General features: G+C 44.0%; 1 protein-coding gene across 1 annotated transcript in view; it reads right to left on the bottom strand.

Moving 5' to 3' along the window:
* Positions 1–25,554, bottom strand: part of LOC126109661 (nascent polypeptide-associated complex subunit alpha, muscle-specific form-like) — a 232,183-nt gene that overhangs the window by 99,391 nt on the left and 107,238 nt on the right. The window contains exons 2-3 of the mRNA XM_049914707.1: positions 9,361–9,471; positions 577–703 (exon numbers count right to left, since the gene is read on the bottom strand). Of these exons, the coding sequence (XP_049770664.1) occupies positions 577–703; positions 9,361–9,461 (228 nt within the window). The 5' untranslated portion in view covers positions 9,462–9,471. The remainder of the gene's footprint in view (positions 1–576; positions 704–9,360; positions 9,472–25,554) is intronic.

Raw genomic sequence — 25,554 nt, 5'->3', positions numbered from 1 at the left:
TTTGGGACTGGATGAAGCGTCGTCTCACGCGGTCTGCACGTCCAGCACGAACGCTGGTCCAACTGAGGCGCCAGGTGGAAATGGCATGGCAAGCCGTTCCACAGGACTACATCCAGCATCTCTACGATCGTCTCCATGGGAGAATAGCAGCCTGCATTGCTGCGATAGGTGGATATACACTGTACTAGTGCCGACATTGTGCATGCTCTGTTGCCTGTGTCTATGTGCCTGTGGTTCTGTCAGTGTGATCATGTGATGTATCTGACCCCAGGAATGTGTCAATAAAGTTTCCCCTTCCTGGGAGAACGAATTCACGGTGTTCTTATTTCAATTTTCAGGAGTGTATAAGCGGGACCTCCAGCGCCTAGCAGCCAGTCGCTGACTCACCTCGGAAGATGTTGCCCGCAGCCGGCAACGAAACGTCACGAAGGAGAAGTAGTTTTATATGTGGACCACGGCAATTCAGCCCGGAAGTTTTAATTAATGAAGACGCCGGCCGTGAAAGCTTACATGTTATGATCTGTCAGTGTGTTTACTTGTGAGCCACGGCGACCGTTGCCACTGTGGGCGACTGACCTGCGTGCGGTCGACCTCCCTCAGCTCGGTGTGGTACTTGGAGCAGCGCGGCGGCACCTTCATGCACCACTCGTACGTGCGCAGCGTCACCGGCTCCTTGGAGCGCACCTTCATCGTCACGTTGTACCTGCGGGCACGCAGCTGTGCTGTACTGTCGGCAACGGGCCGATGACATGGTTGAGAAAAAACGTGTAGCTTAATCATTATGCAGTAACATGGTTGCTGAAAGACCTGAATAAATTTTCCACGTACTGCCACGAATGGCATCTGTCACAGAATGTGAATAGGAGTAATATAATGGCCAAGATAAAGGACCCAATAATAACTGATTACAGCAGTAGTGCCAAACCTGCTGAGGACAGTATATCGTAGTAGGGTCAATAAACTTTAAGACAAAAATAATGACCCACCACGAAGGAGTTACCCGAATGGGACGGAAATCGGTAGGTGTGATGTATACAGGCAAACAAATGATTGTTGTTGTTGTGGTCTTCAGTCCTGAGACTGGTTTGACGCAGCTCTCCATGCTACTCTATCCTGTGCAAGCTCCTTCATCTCCCAGTACCTACTGCAGCCTACATCCTTCTGAATCTGTTTAGTGTATTCATCTCTTGGTCTCCCTCTACGATTTTTACCATCCACGCTGCCCTCCAATACTAAATTTGTGATCCCTTGATGCCTCAGAACATGTCCTACCAACCGGTCCCTTCTTTTTGTCAAGTTGTGCCACAAACTCCTCTTCTCCCCAATTCTGTTCAATACCTCCTCATTAGTTATGTGATAACCCACCTAATCTTCAGCATTCTTCTGTAGCACCACATTTCGAAATCTTCTATTCTCTTCTTGTGCAAACTGTTTATCGTCCATGTTTCACTTCCATACATGGCTACACTCCATACAAATACTTTCAGAAACGACTTCCTGACACTTAAATCTATACTCGATGTTAACAAATTTCTCTTCTTCAGAAACGCTTTCCTTGCCATTGCCAGTCTACATTTTATATCCTCTCTACTTCGACCATCATCAGTTATTTTGCTCCCCAAATAGCAAAACTTGTTTACTACTTTAAGCGTCTCATTTCCTAAACTAATACCCCAGCATCACCCGATTTAATTCGACTACATTCCATTATCCTCGTTTTGCTTTTGTTGATGTTCATCTTATACCCTTCTTTCAAGACACTACCCATTCCGTTCAACTGCTCTTGCAAGTCCTTTGCTGTCTCTGATTACAATTTCAGAAAAAATGGGTGATTTACTAAAGAGAAAGAGGTTCACAAATTGAGCAAGTCAATAATGTGTTTGTCCACATATGGACATTATGCAAGCAGTTATTTGGCTTAGAATTGATTGACAGACTTCTTGGATGTCCTCCTGATTGACATCGTGCCAAATTATGTCCAGCTGACGCGTTATATTGTCAAAATCCCGAGCAGCTTGGAGGGCCCTGCCCATAATGTTTCAAACGTTCTCAACTGGGGAGAGATCCGGAGACTTTGTTGGACAAGGTAGGCTGTGGCAAGCACGAAGACAAGAAGTAGAAACTCTCCCCGTACGACAGTGGGCATTATCTTGCTGAAATGTATGCCCAGGATGGCTTTCCACGAAGGATAATAAAACAGATCGTAGAATATCTTCGACGTACCGCTGTGCTGTAAGAGTGACGTGGATGATAGCCAAAGTGGCTCTGCTTTGAAATGACATGGCACCCCAGACCACCACATCTGGTTGCCAGGCTGTCATCCCACCGTCTTCGTCCTGGAATCTCACTGACTAGAGCAGAATTGGCTTCAGTGATGAGCCCAGTTCGAAACAAGGTCCAATGACAGTGGTAGGATACCAACCTGAATGTCGCCCGTCATACAGCCCACAAGCAGGAGTGATGGTGTCGGGTGCCATTCATTTTCGTAGTAGGATACCTCTAGTTGTCATCCTCTGCACTTTACAGCACAGCGCTACCTAACGACATTGTGCAGCCTGTTTTGTTGCCGGTCGTGACAAGTCATTCCGGGCTTGCATTTTCGCAAGGTAATGCCCTTCCACACATGGCAAGACCTACTATTCGTGTTTGCCAAAAACTACCCTGGTCAGCAAGGTCGCCACATTCCTCCCCAATTCACAGAAAGTTTGGAGCGTTGTGGGCAGTGCCTTCCAAACATCTCGGGATTTTGGCGATCTAATGCACCAATTGCACAGGATTTGACACGATATCTCGCAACCCAGTAACTGCTTGCAAAAGGGCTAGATGTGGTCCAATGTGTTACTGACTTGCTCAATTTGTGAAGCTTCCTGTCTTGAATAAATCATGCAGTTTTCCTAAAATTGTAACCATTTATTTATCTGTACGTGTACATCACCGATTTCCATCCCATTTGGATAATTCCTTGGTGATGGGTCGGTTTTTTTTCTCTTAGAGTATACTGATAACTGATATGAAATGCCATGATACATTTTATTTATCAGGAGAACTGCTCTTGTGGTATGAGTGCCATTCGCAATCACAATCACTTTTTGAAAAAATTACACATAATTAAAGTAGAATATCATCTGTGTTTAGAAGGAACACAATGTACAGGGTGGTGATAATTAAACTTTCGCTTTAGCCAGTGTAGACAGAAAACTATTTAGCATAAGAGTGCACAATTTTATAGGAATGGTGCTCAGACTATGCACCGCAGACTTTGTGGCGTTAATAGTGTTATTGTAAGGTTGAGCCAGATAGTTGGGGATTCTATCGTTAATTCATTTCGAAAGGTTAATTTCATTCTCTCATTATGGTCCTGCATTAGCCGGCAGCTTCGGCTGCCTGTAATTTTCTCGTCCCACGGTCTGGCAACAGCGAGTCGGCACCAGGGTGGGCAATCTAGACCACGCGCCCCCCTCGTGTGCTGACGAGGTAACGCCGCCTAGGCGAATCTGACCAGGCCACGCTTCGGAATTTTCCATGCCACCCCTGCGGGTTTCTCGGATTCTGACTAATCAGGGCGAAGCCGCATGGTCGTGCTGAATGTGCCCCGCCACCCACTGGCGAGGCTCTCTCTCTGCTGCACACCCCGCCTCTCCCCGGTGCTGCCGCGCCGTCGACTTGGTCTCAGTAGCTGCCACTCCATTCGGACTTCATTAACTTTGCGAACTATGTTTCTCCCGCCACTACGCTCTGGCTGACCCTTGCCTCCGTAGGCCTGACTTATGTGGCCCATTTGAATGCATTTTCTGCCAGTAAATGGCCTCTTAACTAAAACTGTCTTAATGGGCTCCGGAAAGGCTCAAAATCATGAAAAGTTCAATTTTTACTTTTTTGCGTTTTCTGAATCTGCAGACTATTACCTTTTAATAGATACATAATTTATTCAATTCCGAAGACTACAACTATTTTTAAATTTTTTTTTGAAATGTGTTCTACATAGGCGTGACCCACTGTGGCGCTGTTAAACTGCTGTCAAATGGTGTTATTATTAACGTCCGTGTTCATCAGGTACATTTTAATGATGTGAGATAAAGTATGTGTTGTGGCTAAACCTATTTTCAGAGACTTAGCAGCACCTGAACTGTTGAAAAAGTGTATTCACGGAAAAACTCAAAACCCCAATGAAAGTGTAAATAGTGTAATATCGTCGAGAATCCCCAAGACTGTATTTGTTGGAATAGAAACACTTCACTTTGGTGTATATGATGCTGTTGCGACTTTCAATGATGGCAACATTGTAAGGTGCAAGGTATTTAGAAATATGGGAATGAAGATAGGTTCTAACATGGTACGAGCGATGCTTGCTTTAGACAAGGAACGCCTTCGGGCTGCAGACAGGGCTGTAAAGACTCTAGAAATACAAGCAAGAGTAAACAGGAGGAGGAACAAGAGGAAGCTGGAGGAGGAGTTTGCAGAGGATGAAGATAATCCATCCTATGGACCTGGAATGCACTAAAAAGTTAATCCAATCTTTGTCGCTCGATTCCCAAAACTTTTATTTTCTCATACTAATTACATGTTTTCTAAGGATCTTCCAAACATATTTGTTTCAATAAATGTTACACAGTACCTTCTGCATAATTTAACACAGCCTTTTTCCAAAAAACTGTATATTTTTGAATATATAGATAAAAAATTGCAAAAAACGTTGTGAATTTTCATTACAATTGAAAAAAATCATCTTTAATAACTGAACTAAAATTTGGTAAAATCCCTGTGTTAAGTTGTAGCCCATATTCCAATAAATAATCTGTAAAAAGTTCAACTTCCTACCTCAAATGCTTTGTGAGGAAAGATGTAATTTATAAGTGTTATTTTAACAATACAATTATAGGGCGTTCCGGAGCCCCTTAATAGTTTATTCCCGGCCACCAGCTTCTGCTCCGGTGATCCTGTACATTACCGCCTTGACTTGCCTTTAGGCGCAGGTAGTGGTGCGGCGGTGTAGGGTTGAAATACGGCATCAGTGTGTGTTACAGTTGTAGGCAGTCAACATGGGTGCAGACAAGGTGAGCGGGGGCTTACACGTAAAGCTGTTTAATCGAAACAACAGCAGTAGCGCTGCAATTCTTTTCCAGTACCGACGCACTGCCCGTGGCATCACTCAGCTATTCCGCAACACGTTTGGGGAAAATCGAACCAGTGGTCGACAGTTCCGAACTGTGTGGCCACCACGAGGACCAGATTTGAACCCATGTGATTTCCAGCTGTTACCTGAAGGACAGAGTTTATCAACGGGACACTAACACACTTGAAAGGTTGAAAATGAGCGTAGCGAGAGAGGTAGCCAACGTCCCACTTGTGATGTTTCAGACAGCAGTAGAGGAATCCCTAGTGTGGTTCCAGGTTGTTGTGGATGCAGATGGTTGCCACACTTGTAACTAACCGGTTACTACGGGTTATTACGTTATTATTGGGAATGTAAATGCTTATTGCTTGTGAAGTTAACTTGAGAAGATTAGGGTCGCCACCGACTCTAACCATACAACTAATCGAAGGTTTGGTCGAGTCGGAAAATAAATTAATTTGATCACAGACCAAAAACTCACAAAAATGCACACGTGGTGAGGTCGCTCATAGCGGATACGATGTAATTAATAGTATTGCCCGTGGACTGTTCACGACTGTTATGTTGTGTCTATACAAGACAGTCTAGACACAGGGTGAGGTTACCGATAGGCACGCGTACACACACGCCGGCTGGCGTGAGTTCTGGAACAGGATACTTCATAAATGCTATAAAGAAAATAACGTAATGTCGGTTTACTTAACTTTATTATCCTTGTGGTATACTTCATTTATGATGAATACAAGTAAGACTCTCTCCAGATATGATTAACTGCGCCTTGCTAGGTCGTAGCTATGGACTTAGCTGAAGGCTATTCTAACTGTCTCTCGGCAAATGAGAGGAAGGCTTCGTACGTCTAGTCGCTAGCAATGTCGTCCGTACAACTGGGGCGAGTGCTAGTCCGTCTTTCTAGACCTGCCATGTGGTGGCGCTAGGTCTGCAAGTACTGATGGCGGCGACACGCGGGTCCGACATGTACTAATGGACCGCGGCCGATTTAAGCTACCACCTAGCAAGTGTGGTGTCTGGCGGTGACACCACAACGACAATCAAACATTTAAAATAAAATAGAAAATGCATGAACACTGCATAAGATCAGCTCCCAGAACACGCCTGAAAATAAGACTTAATCTAAAGAATTTGTTATGAAATACAAGGGGAGACTAATTACTGGACCTGTGCATAAGGAAACGCATTGGATGTGCTAACGGGAAAGCTACGAGGTGAGTGGCTTAGGTGCAAAAACGTAATCTCGGAACACAAGAGAAAATTGTAGATAAAATCATTTATTCCTAAGATAAGGATGTGAGGCATGTACACGATTCCTGATAACACATGGTTTGTGGAGACACAATTTCTAGGTATAATGCCAAATTCCAACAATATCACATCACACAATCATGTTAACATTATCTAAAACAAACATGCGATCGGACAGTTAGTGATGCCGGTAGCCCAACAACTATAAAGTTCTACCACGTGGTTGGCTTCCCACGGACGAAAGACACATAAAGTAAGGAAAATTTACGAGAAGGCAAAGCTCTAAATATTTAGGAAGGTGAAAGCTTATGCAGGCACAGCTGAAGGCAAACAGACATTCATACAGAAGCGAGTGCTCACTTCTTATCGACACCTTTGTGTGGCGCTCTTCCAGCGGATCCAAGTCCGCTACAGAAATTTGCTAAAAGAAAAATCTGCTAAAGTTTAGCATTCCTTGCTGCGACAAGGCAAAGCAATCTTCCAGATTTGAAAAGCGAGACCAAAAGCTAACAGCTCTCCCCTCGCCAAGTAACAACGCGCCACGCGGTCAGTCTAACTCACCCTTCTTCGACTGGAGCACAGCTGTGGACGCTTCCCGGACCGGCGGCAGACTGCCCCCTTTTTCCTCTCCAGCCTCCTCCACGCTCCGCGTGGACCGGAAAGCCCAAAGATGCCATTTCCGCCACCAACCTAACGCAGGTGGATTTCTCACAAGTAGCGCAAACCTCTTTGCCTACTTGACCACTACGAGAGTTGGCTATTCTGTACCAGTGCTGCTGAATCTCTACGACTATCGCAGACGTTCTGCAGCAGACTACGCCACCGTCTAGCAACGTCACACACAACCACATTCATTCAATCACGCCACTATGAGAGTAAAGAGAAAAGAGAAACAAGGAAAAGAAAGAGAAATACTTGTGAAATTGGGCTACCGGACTAATGAAAGGTGGCTACAGGACCCTTTCACACTGAGCAACGTTTTTGACCTGGAATGTAAATATGGTACTCAATTGACAAATGTTATCCCCTTATGTAAAAATTAAAACGTTTTCCTTTCAATGGTTTATTTATTATTTCACTTCAGCGTGTTCTTACAAAAGCTTCCACAAAGTTTAATCGTCCTATGACCACTCATTGTCCAACGGGGTGCTGTCACGCAACACAAGTTTAATTACAACCACCATGTACACCAGCACTGTCGCCCTCAGACCCTTTATGTCAGGCCACCACGGAGTCTCTGTTCTCAAACACCAGCCAATCAAAAACCAGTAAAGGCCACAGTTCTTTATAAGGGGGTGATCTGAATAGCCAATGGGAAGCGAGGAAACGTCTTTCTGAGCCGTTCCACGTGGTCGACCACACACCCAGCGGTATCTACCACACAAATGAGTTTACCCCAATATTGTGTAACATTACACTTCCCATATATCTCATTATCTTGCTGGAATGGCCGTCTCCCAATAAACCAACAATATGTTTCGGATTGGGCAGAGTTCAGCGTAGCACCAATTGGCCAAAACATTACAGCCTGGAGAACTTCATTGTTGATTCTGCCAGGTAGCGACTGAAGAATTCATGAATAGGAAATTTCTATGATTGTGTAGTCTTGTGGTGACATGAATGAATGAAATCTTCTAGAGCTCTGATTTGGCTGCTCTGGGGCCATTATTGAGAGGCAACTACAGGCTGCCATGCTGGTCAGTGGAATTACTGAAGGATCTCCTTCTCTTGTGTCTTCCTTTTGATTTTCTTTTCTCCAATTTCACGCAAAGGGGTGGGTGGGGGGAGTGCACAGTGAACTGGCAGCGATAAGCGGCATGTCATCAGACAGAAATTTGTGCAATGTTATACAATGATGGAAAAATGTAGACATCAAATAAAGCTATAACAGTGCCTTGAAACCACACAAGGAGGATGTCTATATGATTTAGCACATTGAAATGAAACGAATAAAGTCAGTGGGGGCAAAATCGACAAATATGCTATCATGTGTGTCTGACATATATACAAAGCAGAGTGTATACAGGTATGGTGTATGTCCGGGATCTCCTTCCAAAGTTCTGGATCGTTTCAACCCAATTTGGCACAGAGACACCAGGTCTCATGGCTGGCAGTTCTGTGGAGTTTATAACCTCCTAGCTCCAATAGGAACAGAGAAAAGGGGTTTTTGGAATCCCTGGCATATATGCTACTCTGCATGATAGACATTTTGAGTGGGAAATCGACTTGCTTTGCAGCACCGTCTACATGCCAGGGGCAAGAAACGGTTTTCCAGGCCCCGACATGACAGCTGCCGTGTGTGACTGATACGTTACGTTGGTAGTATTGGCCTGCTTTATCGACCTGCTTTGCATGGCAGCGTACATGTCAGTGGCAACTAAATGATCTTCAGGCCACTAACATGTAGCCTGCCCTGCATGGAATGTGTGTTGTGGGAATAGGTTCGACCTGCTTCAGTGAACTGTACTGCAGGCATGGCTGGGGACAGGTTGAGCTGGATAGAAGAGTGGATGGACAGGGTGAGGGGGAGGCGGACTGAGACAGGGGAGGAGGGGGAGATGTATGAAGCAGATGAATGGTGTAGAGGGTGGTGGGCAGGTAGAAAAGGAAGAGAGAGAGGCAGAGGTAGAAAGAAAGAGGGAGAGGAGGATATGATCAGAGGGGGAAGGGAGGAAGATATGGTTAGAGAGATGGATGGAGGAAATGGACAAAGATATGAGGAGGATGAGATGAAGAGGAAACAGATAGATAGAGGTGGGAGGATGAGGTGAACGGGTAGATGGAGGAACAAGTGGACACAGAGATGGTGAGTGGGAGGAGTGATACATATGATACATATGTTGAACGCATATGCGAGTGAAGCAATAAAATAAGCGGAAGCTGTTGAGAAACACTGCAGTCCAATTGAAAGCACCTACCACTTTTCGATAACGTAATCTTATGAGTGTTTTTCATACTGGGATGCCTCGATATGTGTTGGTACTTACGTCTCCTTTCTGTGACACACGTGTTCCCCCAGCAGTGTGGACGATGACGTAGACGCCGCCGCAGCTGCCACCGCCAGCGTCGCCCACAGCCACGTGGCCATTACGTGGCGCCTGCAACAACGACACCAGGAAACTAGAGGGCAACGCAAGTGATCTTTTACTGGCTGCCGTCTGCTATATATGTGGACAGTAGCAAGATACTATGACGGTCTCTCAATGGGGATCAATACACGTCTGTAGCGTCACGAACCTACAAACCGAAGGTTTTGCAGACAGTAGAAGATACAAAAACTGAGCACCTTTTCTATTCTGCAGTTGAATGGCAACAGCCACCTACGTATCTGCATTTGAAGCAATAAAAGTAACGTAAATGCAGGAAATTTAGAGCTAGCATCCAAGTTACGTTACCTCTTTCAGCTGCGCAGCACAAACACAGCAACACACAATGTTCTTCAATATCGACTAAAAAAGTAAAATATAACTGAGTAGAACTAAAAAGCGACTTTTGCTTCAATTGTAAATGAATCTGGTAGGTGGTACACCCTAAAATATTTTAGGTACTGCAGCACGATTACAAAAACGAGATGATGTAACAGCTGGTTCGTAGTGGTGCCTGGAAAGATATGGGCCGTAGACTTGTGGACACTAGAGATTTGTAGACACGTAAGGTTGGAATGTAGTCGAATTAAATCGGGCGATGCTGAGTGAATGAGATTAGGAAATGAGACACTTAAAGTACTAAAGGAGTGTTGCTATTTGAGGAGCAAAATAACTGATGATGGTCGAAGGAGAGAGGATATAAAATTTAGACTGGCAATGGCAAGGAAAGCGTTTCTCAAGAAGAGAAATTTGTTAACATCGAGTATAGATTTAAGTGTCAGGAAGTCGTTTCTGAAAGTATTTATACGGAGTGTAGCCATGTATGGAAGTGAAACATGGATGATAAATAGTTTGGACAAGAAGAGAATAGAAGTTTTCGAAATGTGGTGCTACAGAAGAATGCTGAAGATTAGATGGGTATATCACATAACTAATGAGGAGGTATTGAATAAAATTGGGGAGAAGAGGAGCTTGTGGCACAACTTGACTAGAAGAAGGAATCGGTCGGTAGGGCATATTCTGAGGCATCAAGGAATCACCAATTTAGTGTTGGAGGGCAGCGTGGAGGGTAAAAATCGTAGAGGGAGACCAAGGGATGATTACACTAAACAGATTCAGAAGGATGTAGACTGCAGTACGTACTGGGAGATGAAGAAGCTTGCACAGGATAGAGTAGTGTGGAGAGCTGCATCAAACCAGTCTCTGGACTGAAGACCACAACAACAACAAGGTTACGTTACAAAGCGCAGTGCAGTAGCGGCTACAGATAGTATTCTTTAAGTTACTAGCAGCAGTAATTCGTAGGTCGTTCCCGCGTGATGAACACGGTTACATACGTGTTCGCAGGTCAAGTGTTGCACGGCTGCACATTTAATAAGTGATGTGTTACTGGTCTGAGAGGAAGCGAGGACGGGCGCCAGTCACAGGCGGGCACTATTAACAGTGCCATCGATTAATATCTTAGTTAATAAAATTCTTTATTTGTTCTTCACGTGGCACTACAAACTTCGACACATATTTAAAACAAATAAAAATTAGATCATTTTCTTCCATACGGACTAACAATTACTGTGATGGCCTCTTTCTCTTTAAACATCACTGATACACTTGACCAACGCACAGACATAAGAAGCTGTATTTACCACGCGGTAGCAAGCTCTCAGGTCAGGTGACTGCTGTGTGTAGCCTAGACAGCAGTACTTACAGCCGCTACCACCCTGGTACTGTTACGTAACCTTACATCTCAAGTGTTGCGTTAAAGTCGTTCTGGTGCAAACACCACTCCCAGCGCTTACTTTACTTCCAAATTCCTAGTGCGACTACCACTGTGGAAAACCACCAAGGTCAGCCCTTCCGCGGTTGCAGGTATCGTAAATTTGGAGAATCCAGAGAGGGTGTTCCTTCCTCGGTGTGCTCACGTGAAAAGTTTGGTCACTGCAAGGGGAAGATGCGTTCGATGAGTGGAGACGTGTTTTAAGTGTGCGATCATCTCTGTGGACCACCTCACGATGCAGCTCTAGAAATAAATAAGCAAATAGAGAGGGAGAAAAAGAACGCTCCAGAAGTTACTGTGCACTTATGCGAGCTACACGTGCAATGGTGAATCTTCATGATAAAGGATATGATTTTACTACTGTAATGCCTCTCTCGGAAAATATGAAGAGGATCTTGCGTTATCCCGATCAGTCCCAAAACTCTTGAAATATTTCTTCACGAAGATATCTTAAAATGGCAGATGACAGTAGTTCTCGTCTCGAAGACGATAGGTCACAGAACAAGATTGTCATTTTTACTGGAAGTAAAAGAAAAGATAGCTTAAAAACATCGTCGTATTTTTATGACGGGAACATTTCAGAGTGGCATCAAGCAGTCTGCACAAATCTACGAGGGTTGACTGAAATGTAATGCCTCCACCTTCGTAACTCTTTAACAGTTGGCAGCATTGGTATGCGGCAGGTACATCTACATCTACAGCTACATCCATACTCCGCAAGCCACCTGACGGTGTGTGGCGGAGGGTACCTTCAGTACGTCTATCGGGTCTCCCTTCTATTCCAGTCTCGTATTGTTCGTGGAAAGAAGGATTGTCGGTACGCTTCTGTGTGGGCTCTAATCTCTCTGATTTTATCGTCATGGTCTCTTCGCGAGATATACGTAGGAGGGAGCAATATACTGCTTGACTCTTCGGTGAAGGTATGTACTCGAAACTTTAACGAAAGGCCGTACCGAGCTACTGAGCGTCTCTCCTGCAGAGTCTTCCACTGGAGTTTATCTATCATCTCCGTAACGCTTTCGCGATTACTAAATGATCCTGTAACGAAGCGCGCTGCTCTCCGTTGGATCTTCTCTCTCTCTTCTATCAACCCTATCTGGTACGAATCCCACACTGCTGAGCAGTATTCAAGCAGTGGGCGAACAAGCGTATTGTAATCTACTTCCTTTGTTTTCGGATTGCATTTCCTTAGGATTCTTCCAATGAATCTCAGTCTGGCGTCTGCTTTACCGACGATCAACTTTATATGATCATTCCATTTTAAATCACTCCTAATGCGTACTCCCAGATAATTTATGGAATTAACTGCTTCCAGTTGCTGACCTGCTATTTTGTAGCTAAATGATAAGGGATTATCTTTCTATGTATTCGCAGCACATTACACTTGTCTACATTGAGACTCAATTGCCATTCCTTGCACCATGCGTCAATTCGCTGCAGATCCTCCTGCATTGCAGTACAATTTTCCATTGTTACAAGCTCTCGATACACCACAGCATCATCTGCAAAAAGCCTCAGTGAACTTCCGATGTCATCCACAAGGTCATTTATGTATATTATGAATAGCAATGGTCCTACGACACTCCCCTGCAGCACACCTGAAATCACTCTTACTTCGGAAGACTTCTCTTCATTGAGAATGACATGCTGCGTTCTGTTACCTAGGAACTCTTCAATCCAATCACACAATTGGTCTGATAGTCCATATGCTCTTACTTTGTTCATTAAACGACTGTGGGGAGCTGTATCGAACGCCTTGTGGAAGTCAAGAAACACGGCATCTACCTGTGAACCCGTGTCTATGGCCCTCTGAGTCTCGTGGACGTATAGCGCGGGCTGGGTTTCACACCGCTGCAAGAAGGGGGGCCAAGTTCCTTCCCGTACTCTGTGTAAAATCGAACTGGTATCCCATCAGGTTCAGCGACCTTTCCTCTTTTGAGCGATTTTAATTGTTTCTCTATCCCCCTGTCGTCTATTTCGATATCTACCATTTTGTCATCTGTGCGACAATCTACAAAAGGAACTACAGTGCAGTCTTCCTCTGTGAAACAGCTTTGGAAAAAGACATTTAGTACTTCGGCCTTTAGTCTGTCATCCTCTGTTTCAGTACCATTTTGGTCACAGAGTGTCTGGACATTTTGTTTTGATCCACCTACCGCTTTGACATAAGACCAAAATTTCTTAGGATTTTCTGCCAAGTCAGTACATAGAACTTTATTTTCGAATTCATTGAACGCCTCTCGCATAGCCCTCCTCACACTACATTTCGCTTCGGCTAATTTTTGTTTGTCTGCAAGGCTTTGACTATGTTTATGTTTGCTGTGAAGTTCCCTTTGCTTCCGCAGCAGTTTTCTAACTCGGTTGTTGTACCACGGTGGCTCTCTTCCATCTCTTACGATCTTGCTTGGCACATACTCATCTAACACATATTGTACGATGGTTTTGAACTTTGTCCACTGATCCTCAACACTATCTGTACTTGAGACAAAACTTTTGTGTTGAGCCGTCAGGTACTCTGTAATTTGCTTTTTGTCACTTTTGCTAAACAGAAAAATCTTCCTACCTTTTTTAATATTTCTCACTTTTGCTAAACAGAAAAATCTTCCTACCTTTTTTAATATTTCTATTTACGGCTGAAATCATCGATGCAGTAACCGCTTTATGATCTCCATAGCCTCTTCTCTACAGCTCCAGTTGCCGGGAAGCCTTAGCATTGAACGGCTGTGTTGTTACAGAGTAAAGTATGGAACCCTGCGCAGACGGACGGCCAATGCGATTTAAGCAACTAGCAATCGCTGAATTCTTGACAGCAGGAGACTCATCACAGTATGAAAGCAGTTTATGGTGTTTGTGTTGATGTGAGTGCTGTGCATCGCTGGGTGAGTAAGTTTAAAGATGTTGAGGCGGGTACATCTGACATGCATTACAAACGAAGATTTGGATGTCTTGTGACAGCAACCACCGAGTTTCACAAGCAAAATGTTGACAGATTGATTCAGAACGATCGTCGTATCACTCAGAGAGAAACTGCAAGCAGAATCGAGGGCTAACATGGGTCCGAAAGGAGACGGGGAGATGTTTTCCTGCAGCATGGCAATGCCAAACCACACACTTCACGTGCCACCGCAGCAGAACTTCAGAGACTGAATCTCCCACCGTACAGCATTCTCCATACAATCCACATTTAGCACCGCCTGGAGGTGGAGGCATTACTTTTCATTCATCCCTCGTACACCATACAGGCGGACTTACGGGGCCCGAGTGACGAACAGATATTCTTCCCATTGTATTTGCCCCCTCCATAATTACAAGAAAGACACTTCTTTCGTCTGATTAAACAAACAGTTCGTCAGTGGTATCCAGGAAAAGTGCCTTTCTGGAGTGAGGCAGATGCGATATCTGCCCTTCGTGGAGTTTTTCCACTCAAGAGAAATAAGTGAATGTTATGTCCGTATCAAGAAGAATTTATGGACAAAGGATCAAGATGTCGGTCTGACTGACGAGTACCATCAGAGCGAATCTTTGTGACTTCATGTCAGCACGTGAGCCGCGCTGGCATTCGTAAAGCCGGTGGCTATAGTGATGGATGTGTTGATATTGATGCCCACGCTCCTGACAATGGAAAACTTTCTCAGTTTTTGACTACCTTGTGCCTGGCTCCAGAACGATGATATTCACATCGCAGTGTGGAACAGCTGCGGGAAAAGGCACCTAGCGGCCAATGCTGTTGAAGGATTCCTCAACAAGACAAATAATATTGCTCAAAACCTTCGTCCTAGAATCAGCTATTTTGTTGAATGCTTGAAGAAGGAAGTGGAGCTCACAAACTGCATGGGAGATGAAGCTTGAAAGGAAGTCGTGAAAGAAAAAGTATTTGAAACTGGATGACGCGATAAAGGCAACTGTAAACGTTTATAAAGATACTGGCAGCATTTAGTACTTGCTTGCAAGCCGTTGTCCACATTCAAAAACTCGATTATGGTCCACTTGCAAGTAATATATTAAAAAGCTATGAAAACCACTGACTCCTCGCAAGTTTATGTTGTTTAAATTATTAATAATCTTGGAAAAGCATTATCACCATTAATTTTATGTTATATTAATAAATAAACTGTAATACAATTGTAGCATAAAAATAATGAATCCTGTGTAAAAGGTGTGCGGATGTTTCGTCGCTGATGCTGGTATTTTCCAGAGCGACTAAAGAGTTCTAAAAATAAATGTGATACAGTTTGCAAAAATTGTACTTGTTTCCCATTTACCTTAACTATATCCTCGAAGTGGTCCACTCGTTAACCATTTTCAAAGGTTTTTTTCCCTAGTTTTCGATTCCCATAATAATTCTTTATATGGTTACATACAGTTTTTTAGTCTCGGTTTAACTTGATCTTGTGCTTGTTCCTTATGCACAGTTTTCTGAAGCTACACTCTTATGTTCCATGTTAGATAAGTCGAGCGGATCTTTGCCACCACGAAATTGCTGTCAAAATGACATGGTGGTGTTTAACATCAAAAGAGCAAATTGCTCAAATTAAAGTTCATGGTTTATAGTCTTTAAACAATCAGAAAGCGTTGTCTGGCCTTATAATAGGCCTGAAATAGCAGTATATGTACTCCGTATGCGCCTTCGTATTATACATTTGCAACAAAACAAAAACTTACTTTCTCAGATAATTTTTTTAAAAATTGCATCTCAATCGAAAATTCTTACGTAGCGTAATTAGCGTAATTATTTTTAAGATTTCGGAATGTGGTTAATAAAAGATTCTCTGTGACATCGCTTTCAATTTAACTATTAAAACACAATTTTAGCGTGTTCAGTTAAAGCGCAGCAGTATTCCAGATTGGAGTCACGAATAACTCCGTTCACTTCGAATACTATGCGTACATCATATTTATACAACTATTACTCACATTCGGGAGGACGACGGTTCAAAACCTGCGTCCGGCCATCCTGATTTAGGTTTTCCGTGATTTTCCTAAGTCCCTTTAGACATGCTGGGTTGGTTCCTCTGAAAGGGCACAGTTGACTTCCTTGCCTAATCCGATGGGACCGGTGGCCTCCCTTTTGGTCCTCTCTCTCAAAACCAACCAATCAAGATACTTTACTCTGTAAAATGCACCCCAATGTCATGAAACTATCGTAAATGATTAAGGAATCTGGAAACCCAGCTGTATGGATATTTAGTTAAGTGCTGATCAGAATCTAAATCTGTGTATAATTAACAGTCCAATATAATTAGCTCGAAAAAAGGTCGCGCCTGCCAATAAATATGCACAAGCTGGAAATATTTTAATGGAAGTTAGGCATCCCAAATAACAGTTAAATGACTTTGCGAGGGTTTCTGGTATGTGCTAAACTTTTGGGGGCCGTAAAAACCATGAAATTTTCAGACTTTTTTCAGTTTTTCGCTTAAACCTCAAAAACGTTACAGCATACATAAAATTTACAAAAACACCAAAAGGAAAGAGCATAAAATTTCGCTTAGAATAACCTACTTAAAAGTTAAAATCGCCTCATCCGTTTAGCCGCAATCGATCTTCAAAATCGGTAGTTTTTGCCAACTAGGCGGAAAAGTGAGTTATACTCGTCTTCCAACGTCTGTAACGCAAAAACGGCTGCTCCAAATAAAAAGTGTCATTGATGAAAGAGTATCAGATTGTCCGTAAAAAGACATCTTAAATTTTAAAACTCACTCACTACTTTGCAGAGATACAAATAAAAACGTGAAAATATTCGCAGCGATAAATTCCTGTCAAGACTTTTTTGTGAAGTCAGACACTTTTGAATGCCAAAGCATCCAAATTCGTCCAAACACTCAAATTTACGGATAATTTGACTAGGTACCTACCTATGTAGTTACTTGTATTTATGGATTTAATTATTCAAGAAGGTAATTTTTAGTTTTGTGTCAATTACTTATGTTTGTGATAATTAAACAAACAATATCAAACAACAGGGAAAAAAGCACGGAAAATGCCCAGATAATTTGGGTGAGACAGTTTGTGTTGATCGGTAAGTAGCAACACCTCTCCGTTCACAGCCACTTGATGTACCGAGTCAAGAAAGATGAATGGGCCGAAACGCCTTGCGGAATTTCAAATGTCAAATCAAACACCTTTCAGCCCTCTAATTTCCAAACTTTTTTTATTTGGCTACCAGTTTCGGCAATTTACTACACCATATTCAGACCCCTGACCGATGTGTGGGAAGATTCCACCTCGGTTCCGGTCAAAACAGGTGCCTGCATTCAAGTATTAGTATTTGTAGATTTCTGCTTGCTATAGCGGTCACTTCAATCCTCAACTGCCCATTGCTAGATAAACCAGAACCGAGATGGAATCTTCCTTCACGTCTGTCAGGAGTTTGAAGATGGCGTAGCAAATCGCCGGAATTGGTAGCCAAATAAAATAAGTTTGGAAACTAGACGGCTGAGAGGTGTTCGATTTGACATGCTGTAGCGTACGGCCGAGTCCCGCAACCATCTCTGGAAAGATGGAATTTCAGTGTACTCGTAACCATTTGTGCGCAAAATTCGATTTTTGGTAGCTTTACGATACCACCTGGTACGAATGAAGTTTCGGTAGTAGTCACACCTGTCAGGCCGTGCCTCCTTTGGTATTGCGATTACAAAACTTTTCATTTTTTATTGCATTCCGAACTATCTTTCTTTCATGCACAACTTGCTTTATTCAGTGAGTTTAACGCTGCACGCTATGAAGGCAGACACGAATGCTTCGCCATGTCCTCCGCCGGCCAGGGTGACAAAAAAACTGTACGGATGGAGGCGTCCTTCGGCACCCAGCCGAGTCCCCCCGCCCCCACACCCTGCCTCATGTCGCACACGTTGAGAAACACATGCTGCTTACACTTACACACACACACACACACACACACACACACACACACACAGACGTCCATATGCTAGGCTCATACATCCGGGATACGGCGGTGGCTGGTTCTAAGCGCCGCCAAAGTCACGTATCTTTCCTAACCAGGCAGCCAGGACAACTTGGGGGCAGAGCAGTTCCAGTCCAACGTCCAGTCCACCTCCATCTTTCACCGGCTCCTTCGTCTACCTTTGGACGAAAAAGAAATACGTAAAGAACTCAGCATTTTAAAGCAGATTGCGGTACCTAACAGCTTTTCTGTAAATGACGTCACGCGCCCCTACAGTAGGCTAAAGAAACGTATAACTAACAGCAGGCACACACACACACACACACACACCCACACACAAAACAGAAACGGTAAAGATAGAATGAAAACCATTCCCATGAAATTTAACGGCAAAATGTCCCTGCAAATAGAAAAATGTTTTAAGAAGTCTGATGTCAGATGTGGCTTTCACGTTAACAACACCCTAAAACTGCGAATAAAACACAAACTGAAAGGGAACTATGACACATTTGATGGCTCTGGAGTATACAGGATTGACTGCAGTAACTGTGACAAATATTATATCGGTAAAAGAGGCTGCTCTTTTAAATTAAGGTTTAAAGAACACTAACTCATAGCCACGGAACAAAACTGCCTTGGGACAGCATTTGTCTGATACTTGTCATTTCATGAGTGGAAAGAGGCAATGCTCTTAACTTGTTAGAGGAGCTTGAAATGCGTAAAGCAAACAAGAAAGAAAGAACCAACAAAACTGCTTAAGTGGAAGAGCGACTTTCCGCCTAATGCCTACTTAGCTTTGTTTGGCAATGTTTCGCTATAATCACTACACGTCTCTGTTATATGTAGTTTGTTGATAGTTTCACCTAGTGAAACTTCCTGGCAGATTAAAACTGTGTGCCCGACTGAGTCTCGAACTCGAGACCTTTGCCTTTCGCGGGCAAGTGCTCTACCATCTGAGCTACCGAAGCACGACGCACGGCCGGTCCTCACAGCTTTACTTCTGCCAGTATCTCGTCTCCTACCTTCCAAACTTTACAGAAGCTCTCCTGCGAGCCTTGCAGAACTAGCGCTCCTGAAAGAAAGGGTATTGTGGAGACATGGCTTAACCACAGCCTGGGGGATGTTTCCAGAATGAGATTTTCACTCTGCAGCGGAGTGTGCGCTGATATGAAACTTCCTGGCAGATTAAAACTGTGTGCCCGACCGAGACTCGAACTCGGGACCTTTACCTTTCGCGGGCAAGTGCTCTACCATCTGAGCTACCGAAGCACACTCCGCTGCAGAGTGAAAATCTCATTCTGGAAACATCCCCCAGGCTGTGGCTAAGCCATGTCTCCGCAATATCCTTTCTCTCAGGAGTGCTAGTTCTGCAAGACTCGCAGGAGAGCTTCTGTAAAGTCTGGAAGGTAGGAGACGAGATACTGGCAGAAGTAAAGCTGTGAGGACCGCGGGTGAGCCGTGCTTCGGTAGCTCAGATGGTAGAGCACTTGCCCGCGAAATGCAAAGGTCTCGAGTTCGAGTCTCGGTCGGGCACACAGTTTTAATCTGCCAGGAAGTTTCACATCAGCGCACACTCCGCTGCAGAGTGAAAATCTCATTCTGTTTCACCTACTATTGAGTGCCTCACATGTTTACTTCGTTTTTCGTACGCTTTACGCATGACTAGTATTTTCTTGTTCCTTCTCTGTTCATTTCATATAGTGCATTAACTAGATAATGTGGGTCACGCACTGGTACGGAATTTTGTCATTCTTTGCTTACAACGAAGTGCCTCAGGGTAGGAGGGGCCCTCTGCCGGTCACGTTCCTCCAACCTCTTCCCGCCAGTGCGGAATTCTGGCCTTAGCGCTAACAGAGGGCGCTGATTATGTGCTGTGCAGCACTATGTTTTCTTTCATGGTGGCTTCTTTAGCGATTTGTTTTATAGTTTTTTAATATTATTCCGTGCACAATCAAAGGTGTTTATTACTTATGTCATTATCTAGAATATTGGCACTTTAGCATATGCCAACTATTGCTCTTCCTCTTTTCAACAATCTGACTTTCGTCGTGTTCTATTTCACCGCTTTTTATTACTGTGTTGCCTTTTATACGTTATAAGCTCATTACAGACTTCAACTGTGGTATCCCCCTTTATTTTACGCTGTTTCATTTAATAATTGAAAACTAGTGTATGCGGATATTAGCGACATGTGGTGGCTACTCCACGGCAGCTTGTTTTGAACAGTTGTGCTACTGACAACATGACTCGTGCATATGATGTTATTTATATATATTTGACGATGCTGGTGCTGATTTTGCATTTAACATTTGACGATGCCACTATGGCTGCAGTACATTAGGACTTTGTTTTTATAAAACAGGTATGCGCACAAACGCATATATACCTCAGTATTACTTTTCATTATGGTCTATTTATTGCTTTTAAGCTGTAGACTATATGCGAGTGTATTTATGTTTCTTTCCCATTTTTTGCTGCAGATCTGATGATGGTCATTATAGACCGAAATCGGAAATCTGTTAACAAAAAGTTTCCCCATAGACGTAAATTAAAGGAAACTTATTGTATATGCGGGTCACTGTTTTATTCGCGACAATGTCCCAACTTGTGACATCTGAGTCACTAGGGACGGAGCACTACTGGAAGAAATTCCTCCTCTTTTAGCATCTGTGTACCGTACGTTGCTGCAGGAGCACATGGTTCCAGGTGATTGGAAGAACGCACAAAGTTACTCTCGTTTTCAAGAAGTTTTGTCAAACTCACGCAAAAAACTATAACCGGCCTACATCTATGATGTTAGTCTGTTATAAAATTTTGGAATATGATTTGTGCTTGCGTGTTACGAAATACCTGGAGACTGAGAATCTCTTCTGTGGTAATCAACACGGGTTCAGAAAACAAAGATCTTGCCCACCGAGCTCGATCTGTTTGTCCACGAGACTCCCCATCCATCGCAGACCCCCCCCCCCCCCCCCCGCCCTCTCCCGTCAGGTTTTGCGGTAAACAGGCGCAGTGGATAGCCCGTCGAAAACTGGACGCAGATCAAACATGGAAACAAGAAGAAGGTGTATCGAACTGTGAAAAGAGAAGCAAAACAGAAATAGTGAACGGTACAATCTCAAGATACGCAACATTGAGCGACTTGTAAGGACGACGGCGTTGCCGTTGTGTGGTCACGGTATTGGACAACAAAGGAGAAGATCCGTGTTCCAAACTCCCTCCCGCCCATTCTTTTTATTTATTTTTTCACAAATTTATTAACTGTCCGTCCGGTCAGTGACGTATCTGTTCTTCTGCAGTCTTGGCAATTGTCATACTACACACTGGTTATAGAATATGAGTCATGTGGTAAGGCTTTATTGCCATCGCTGTTATGACGAGAAGTGAGAGCAGGCAAGGTGCCTCATAGACCTCTCGCAGAAATGAAAACAACAGGTAAACGAAACTTCCTAGCAGATTAAAACTGTGTGCCGTAACGAGTTTCGAACTCGGGGCTTAGGCCATTCGCCGGCAAGCGCTCTACCAACTGAGCTACCCACACACATTTTTACTTCCTGCAGCACGTCGCCTCCTCCTTCCTACCTCACTGCTTACGTGCTCGGGTAGCTCAGTTGGTAGAGCACTTGCCCACGAAAGGCAAAGGTCCCGAGTTCAAGCCTCGGTCCGGCACGCAGTTTTCATCTGCCAGGAAGATTCATATCAGCGCGCACTCCGCTACAGAGTGAAAATTTCGTTCTCAAGTAAATAAACGGTTGTGAACTCTGTTACAACGAAGAGTCCAAACTTCCAAAAGGGAACGCAACAGTGGTGCTTGCGTAGAATATACAGGGCTATTACAAATGATTGAAGCGATTTCATAAATTCACTGTAGCTCCATTCATTGACATATGGTCACGACACACTACAGATACGTAGAAAAACTCATAAATTTTTGTTCGGCCGAAGCCGCACTTCAGGTTTCTGCCGTCAGAGCGCTCGAGAGCGCAGTGAGACAAAATGGCGACAGGAGCCGAGAAAGCGTATGTAGTGCTTGAAATGCACTCACATCAGTCAGTCATAACAGTGCAACGACACTTCAGGACGAAGTTCAACAAAGATCCACCAACTGCTAACTCCATTCGTCGATCGTATGCGCAGTTTAAAGCTTCTGGATGCCTCTGTAAGGGGAAATCAACGGGTCGGCCTGCAGTGAGCGAGGAAACGGTTGAACGCGTGCGGGCAAGTTTCACGCGTAGTCCGCGGAAAATGGCTCATGCCACAACTGGAGACCGACAGCACCGACTTCATCTTTCAACAGGATGGTGCTCCACCGCACTTCCATCATGATGTTCGGCATTTCTTAAACAGGAGATTGAAAAACCGATGGATCGGTCGTGGTGGAGATCATGATCAGCAATTCATGTCATGGCCTCCACGCTCTCCCGACTTAACCCCATGCGATTTCTTTCTGTGGGGTTATGTGAAAGATTCAGCGTTTAAACCTCCTCTGCCAAGAAACGTGCCAGAACTGCGAGCTCGCTTCAACGATGCTTTCGAACTCATTGATGGGACATGCTGCGCCGAGTGTGGGAGGAACTTGATTATCGGCTTGATGTCTGCCGAATCACTAAAGGGGTACATATCTAACATTTGTGAATGCCTAAATAAACTTTTTGAGTTTTTGTATGTGTGTGCAAAGCATTGTGAAAATATCTCAAATAATAAAGTTATTGTAGAGCTGTGAAATCGCTTCAATCATTTGTAATAACCCTGTATAGTAGGTACGTATATCTGGAGGTCTGTTCCTTACACCTCGCTGTTGCAAACGGACGTTACACCACGATAAAGACACAGATTTGAATACAGCGAACAAACACGTCAATGACCGTACAGACAGTTCATAATTTCGCGAAAAGAAATTATCGACAACGAAGGAGATTTGAAACTGGATTTCGCCATACGCAGTCCAACCCCATAACCACATTACCACGACCCCACGGTCGTCCAAAATAGCTCGATGTTGCACATGTTGATCTTGGACCTGTCACTGTTTCTATTTCCCCTCTTTTTTTCTACAATTCAGTACACCTTCTTTCTATTTTCGTGCTTGATCTATGTTTAGCTCTTGACGGGACTTCCAATGGGCCATCTTACCACTAAATGCGAGGGGGGTGCGAGTGGGAGTTTCCCTTGTCAGGAAGCTGTAGTAGATATAGGCACCCGGGTACACTATCTGATGAAAAGTATCCGGACATCTGGCTGAAAATCACAAGTTCGTGGCGCCCTCCATCGATAATGCTGAAATTCAATATGGTGTTGGCCCACCCTTAACCTTGATGACAGCTTCCACTCTCGCAAGGATACGTTCAATCTGGTGCTGGAAGGTTTCTTGCGGAATGGCAGCCCATTCTTCACGGAGTGCTGCACTGAGTAGAGGTATCGATGTGGGTCGGTGAGGCCTGGCACGAAGTCGGCGTTCCAAAACATCCCAAAGGTGTTCTGTAGGGTTCAGGTGAGGACTCTGTGCAGGCCAGTCTATTGTAGGGATGTTATTGTCGCGTAACCACTACGCCACACGCCTTGCTCGATCGTGTTGAAAGATGCAATCGCCATCACTGAATTGCTCTTCAACAGTTGGAAGCAAGAAGGTGCTTAAAACACCAATGTAGGCCTGTGCTGTGATAGGGCCGCGCAAACCAACAAGAGGTGCAAGCCCCCTCCATGAAAAACACGACCACACCCTAACACCATCGCAACGTTTTTCCACTGTTCAATCGTCCAATGCTTACGCTCCTCACACCAAGCGAGGCGTCGTTTGGCGTGATGTGTGGCATATGAGCAGCCGGAAGACTTCACGAGGCGTTCAACCGTAACTCATCGTGCTGGGATCCAGGTCAGACAAATGTTTTCATATGTGTGAGAAGTCCTAAGGGACCAGGCGAGAGAAAATGACTGGGGTCAGCGACTACCAAATGAAATACTAAGAATCTACATTGCGTTGGTGCAAGTGATCATGGAAGTGTGGACTTAAAGATGTAACAGTGGTTGATGGATTTACTTGCTACAGTGGAAACGCTGCTGGCGTGCTGTCCGACGCACAAGGAATCCAGCAGACTGGGCAGCGCCAAAGGGCGGTTGGGTTTCGGGTTCTGCTGAATAGGTCAGATGTCCACCATACGCAGGACGCGGCTACACGGATAGCAGGGGCTGTGTGGCGTGGACTGGGCGGTTTTTTAGGTTAGAGGGTCTCGGGAAAACACAAGAAGGGCTTCAGTCACAAAGGGTGCAGGCCGAACACAAGAACCATCGGTGTAACAGTTGTAAATTGTCGTAGCTGTGTTGGGAAAGTACCAGAGCTCCGAGCGTTAATAGAAAGCACTGATTCTCAAATCGTTATAGGCACCGAAAGCGTGCTAAAGACGGGGAGAAGCTCAGCCGAAATTTTTGCGAAGAACCTAACGGTGTTCCGAAAGGATAAGCTGAACACCGTTGGCGGTGGCGTGTTTGTTGCTGTTAGAAGTAGTTTATCTTGTCGCGAAATTGAAGTAAATATTTCCTGAGAGTTAGTATGGGCAGAAGTCATTGTTGGCAACCGGAATAAAATAATAACTGGATCCTTTTACCGCCCCCCCAATTAATATGGCACAGTTGCTGAAAGGTTCAAAGAAAACTTGAGTTTGATTTCAAACACGTACCCGAATCATACGATTATAGTTGGAGGTGACTTTAATTTACTCTTGATATGTTGGCGAAAATATTTGTTTAATTCCGGAGGTACGCATAAAACATCGTCAGAAATTGTGCTAAACGCATTCTCTGAAAATTATTTCGACCATTTAGTTCACGATTTCACGCGAGTAGTAAACGGTTGTGAAAACACACTTTTCTTAGCAACAAATAATCCTGAGTTAATAACGAGCATCAAAACGGATACATGTATTAGTGAACACAGGGTTGTCGTATCGAGACTGAATACTGTAACCCCCAGATCCTCCAAAAATAAATGAAAAATATAGCTATTCAAGAAAATCAGATGAAAATTCACTTGACGCCTTCCTGAGAAACAATCTCCAGTCCTTCCATATTAATAATATACGTGTAGACGAGATGTGGCTTGAATTCAAAAATATAGTATCGGCAGCAATTGAGAGATTTATACCAAATAGATTAACAAACGACGGAGCTGATTCTCCTTGGTACACAAAACGGATCAGAACACTGTTGCAGAAACAACGAAATAAACATGCCAAATTTAAACAGGCGCAACATCCCCAAGATTGGCGATCTTTTACAGAAGCTCGAAATTTAACGCGGACTTAATTGCGAGATGCTTGTAATAGTTTCCGCAACGAACTTTTGTCTCGAAACCTGGCAGAAAATCCAAAGAGATTCTGGTCGTCTGTGAAGTATGTTAGTGGAAAGAAACAATCAATGCCTTCTC

This window comes from Schistocerca cancellata, chromosome 12 (assembly GCF_023864275.1).
Source record: "Schistocerca cancellata isolate TAMUIC-IGC-003103 chromosome 12, iqSchCanc2.1, whole genome shotgun sequence".
NCBI lineage: Eukaryota > Metazoa > Arthropoda > Insecta > Orthoptera > Acrididae > Schistocerca > Schistocerca cancellata.
The sequence above is the reverse complement of the archived record's forward strand: the minus strand, read 5'-3'. Positions and strand labels throughout refer to the sequence as shown.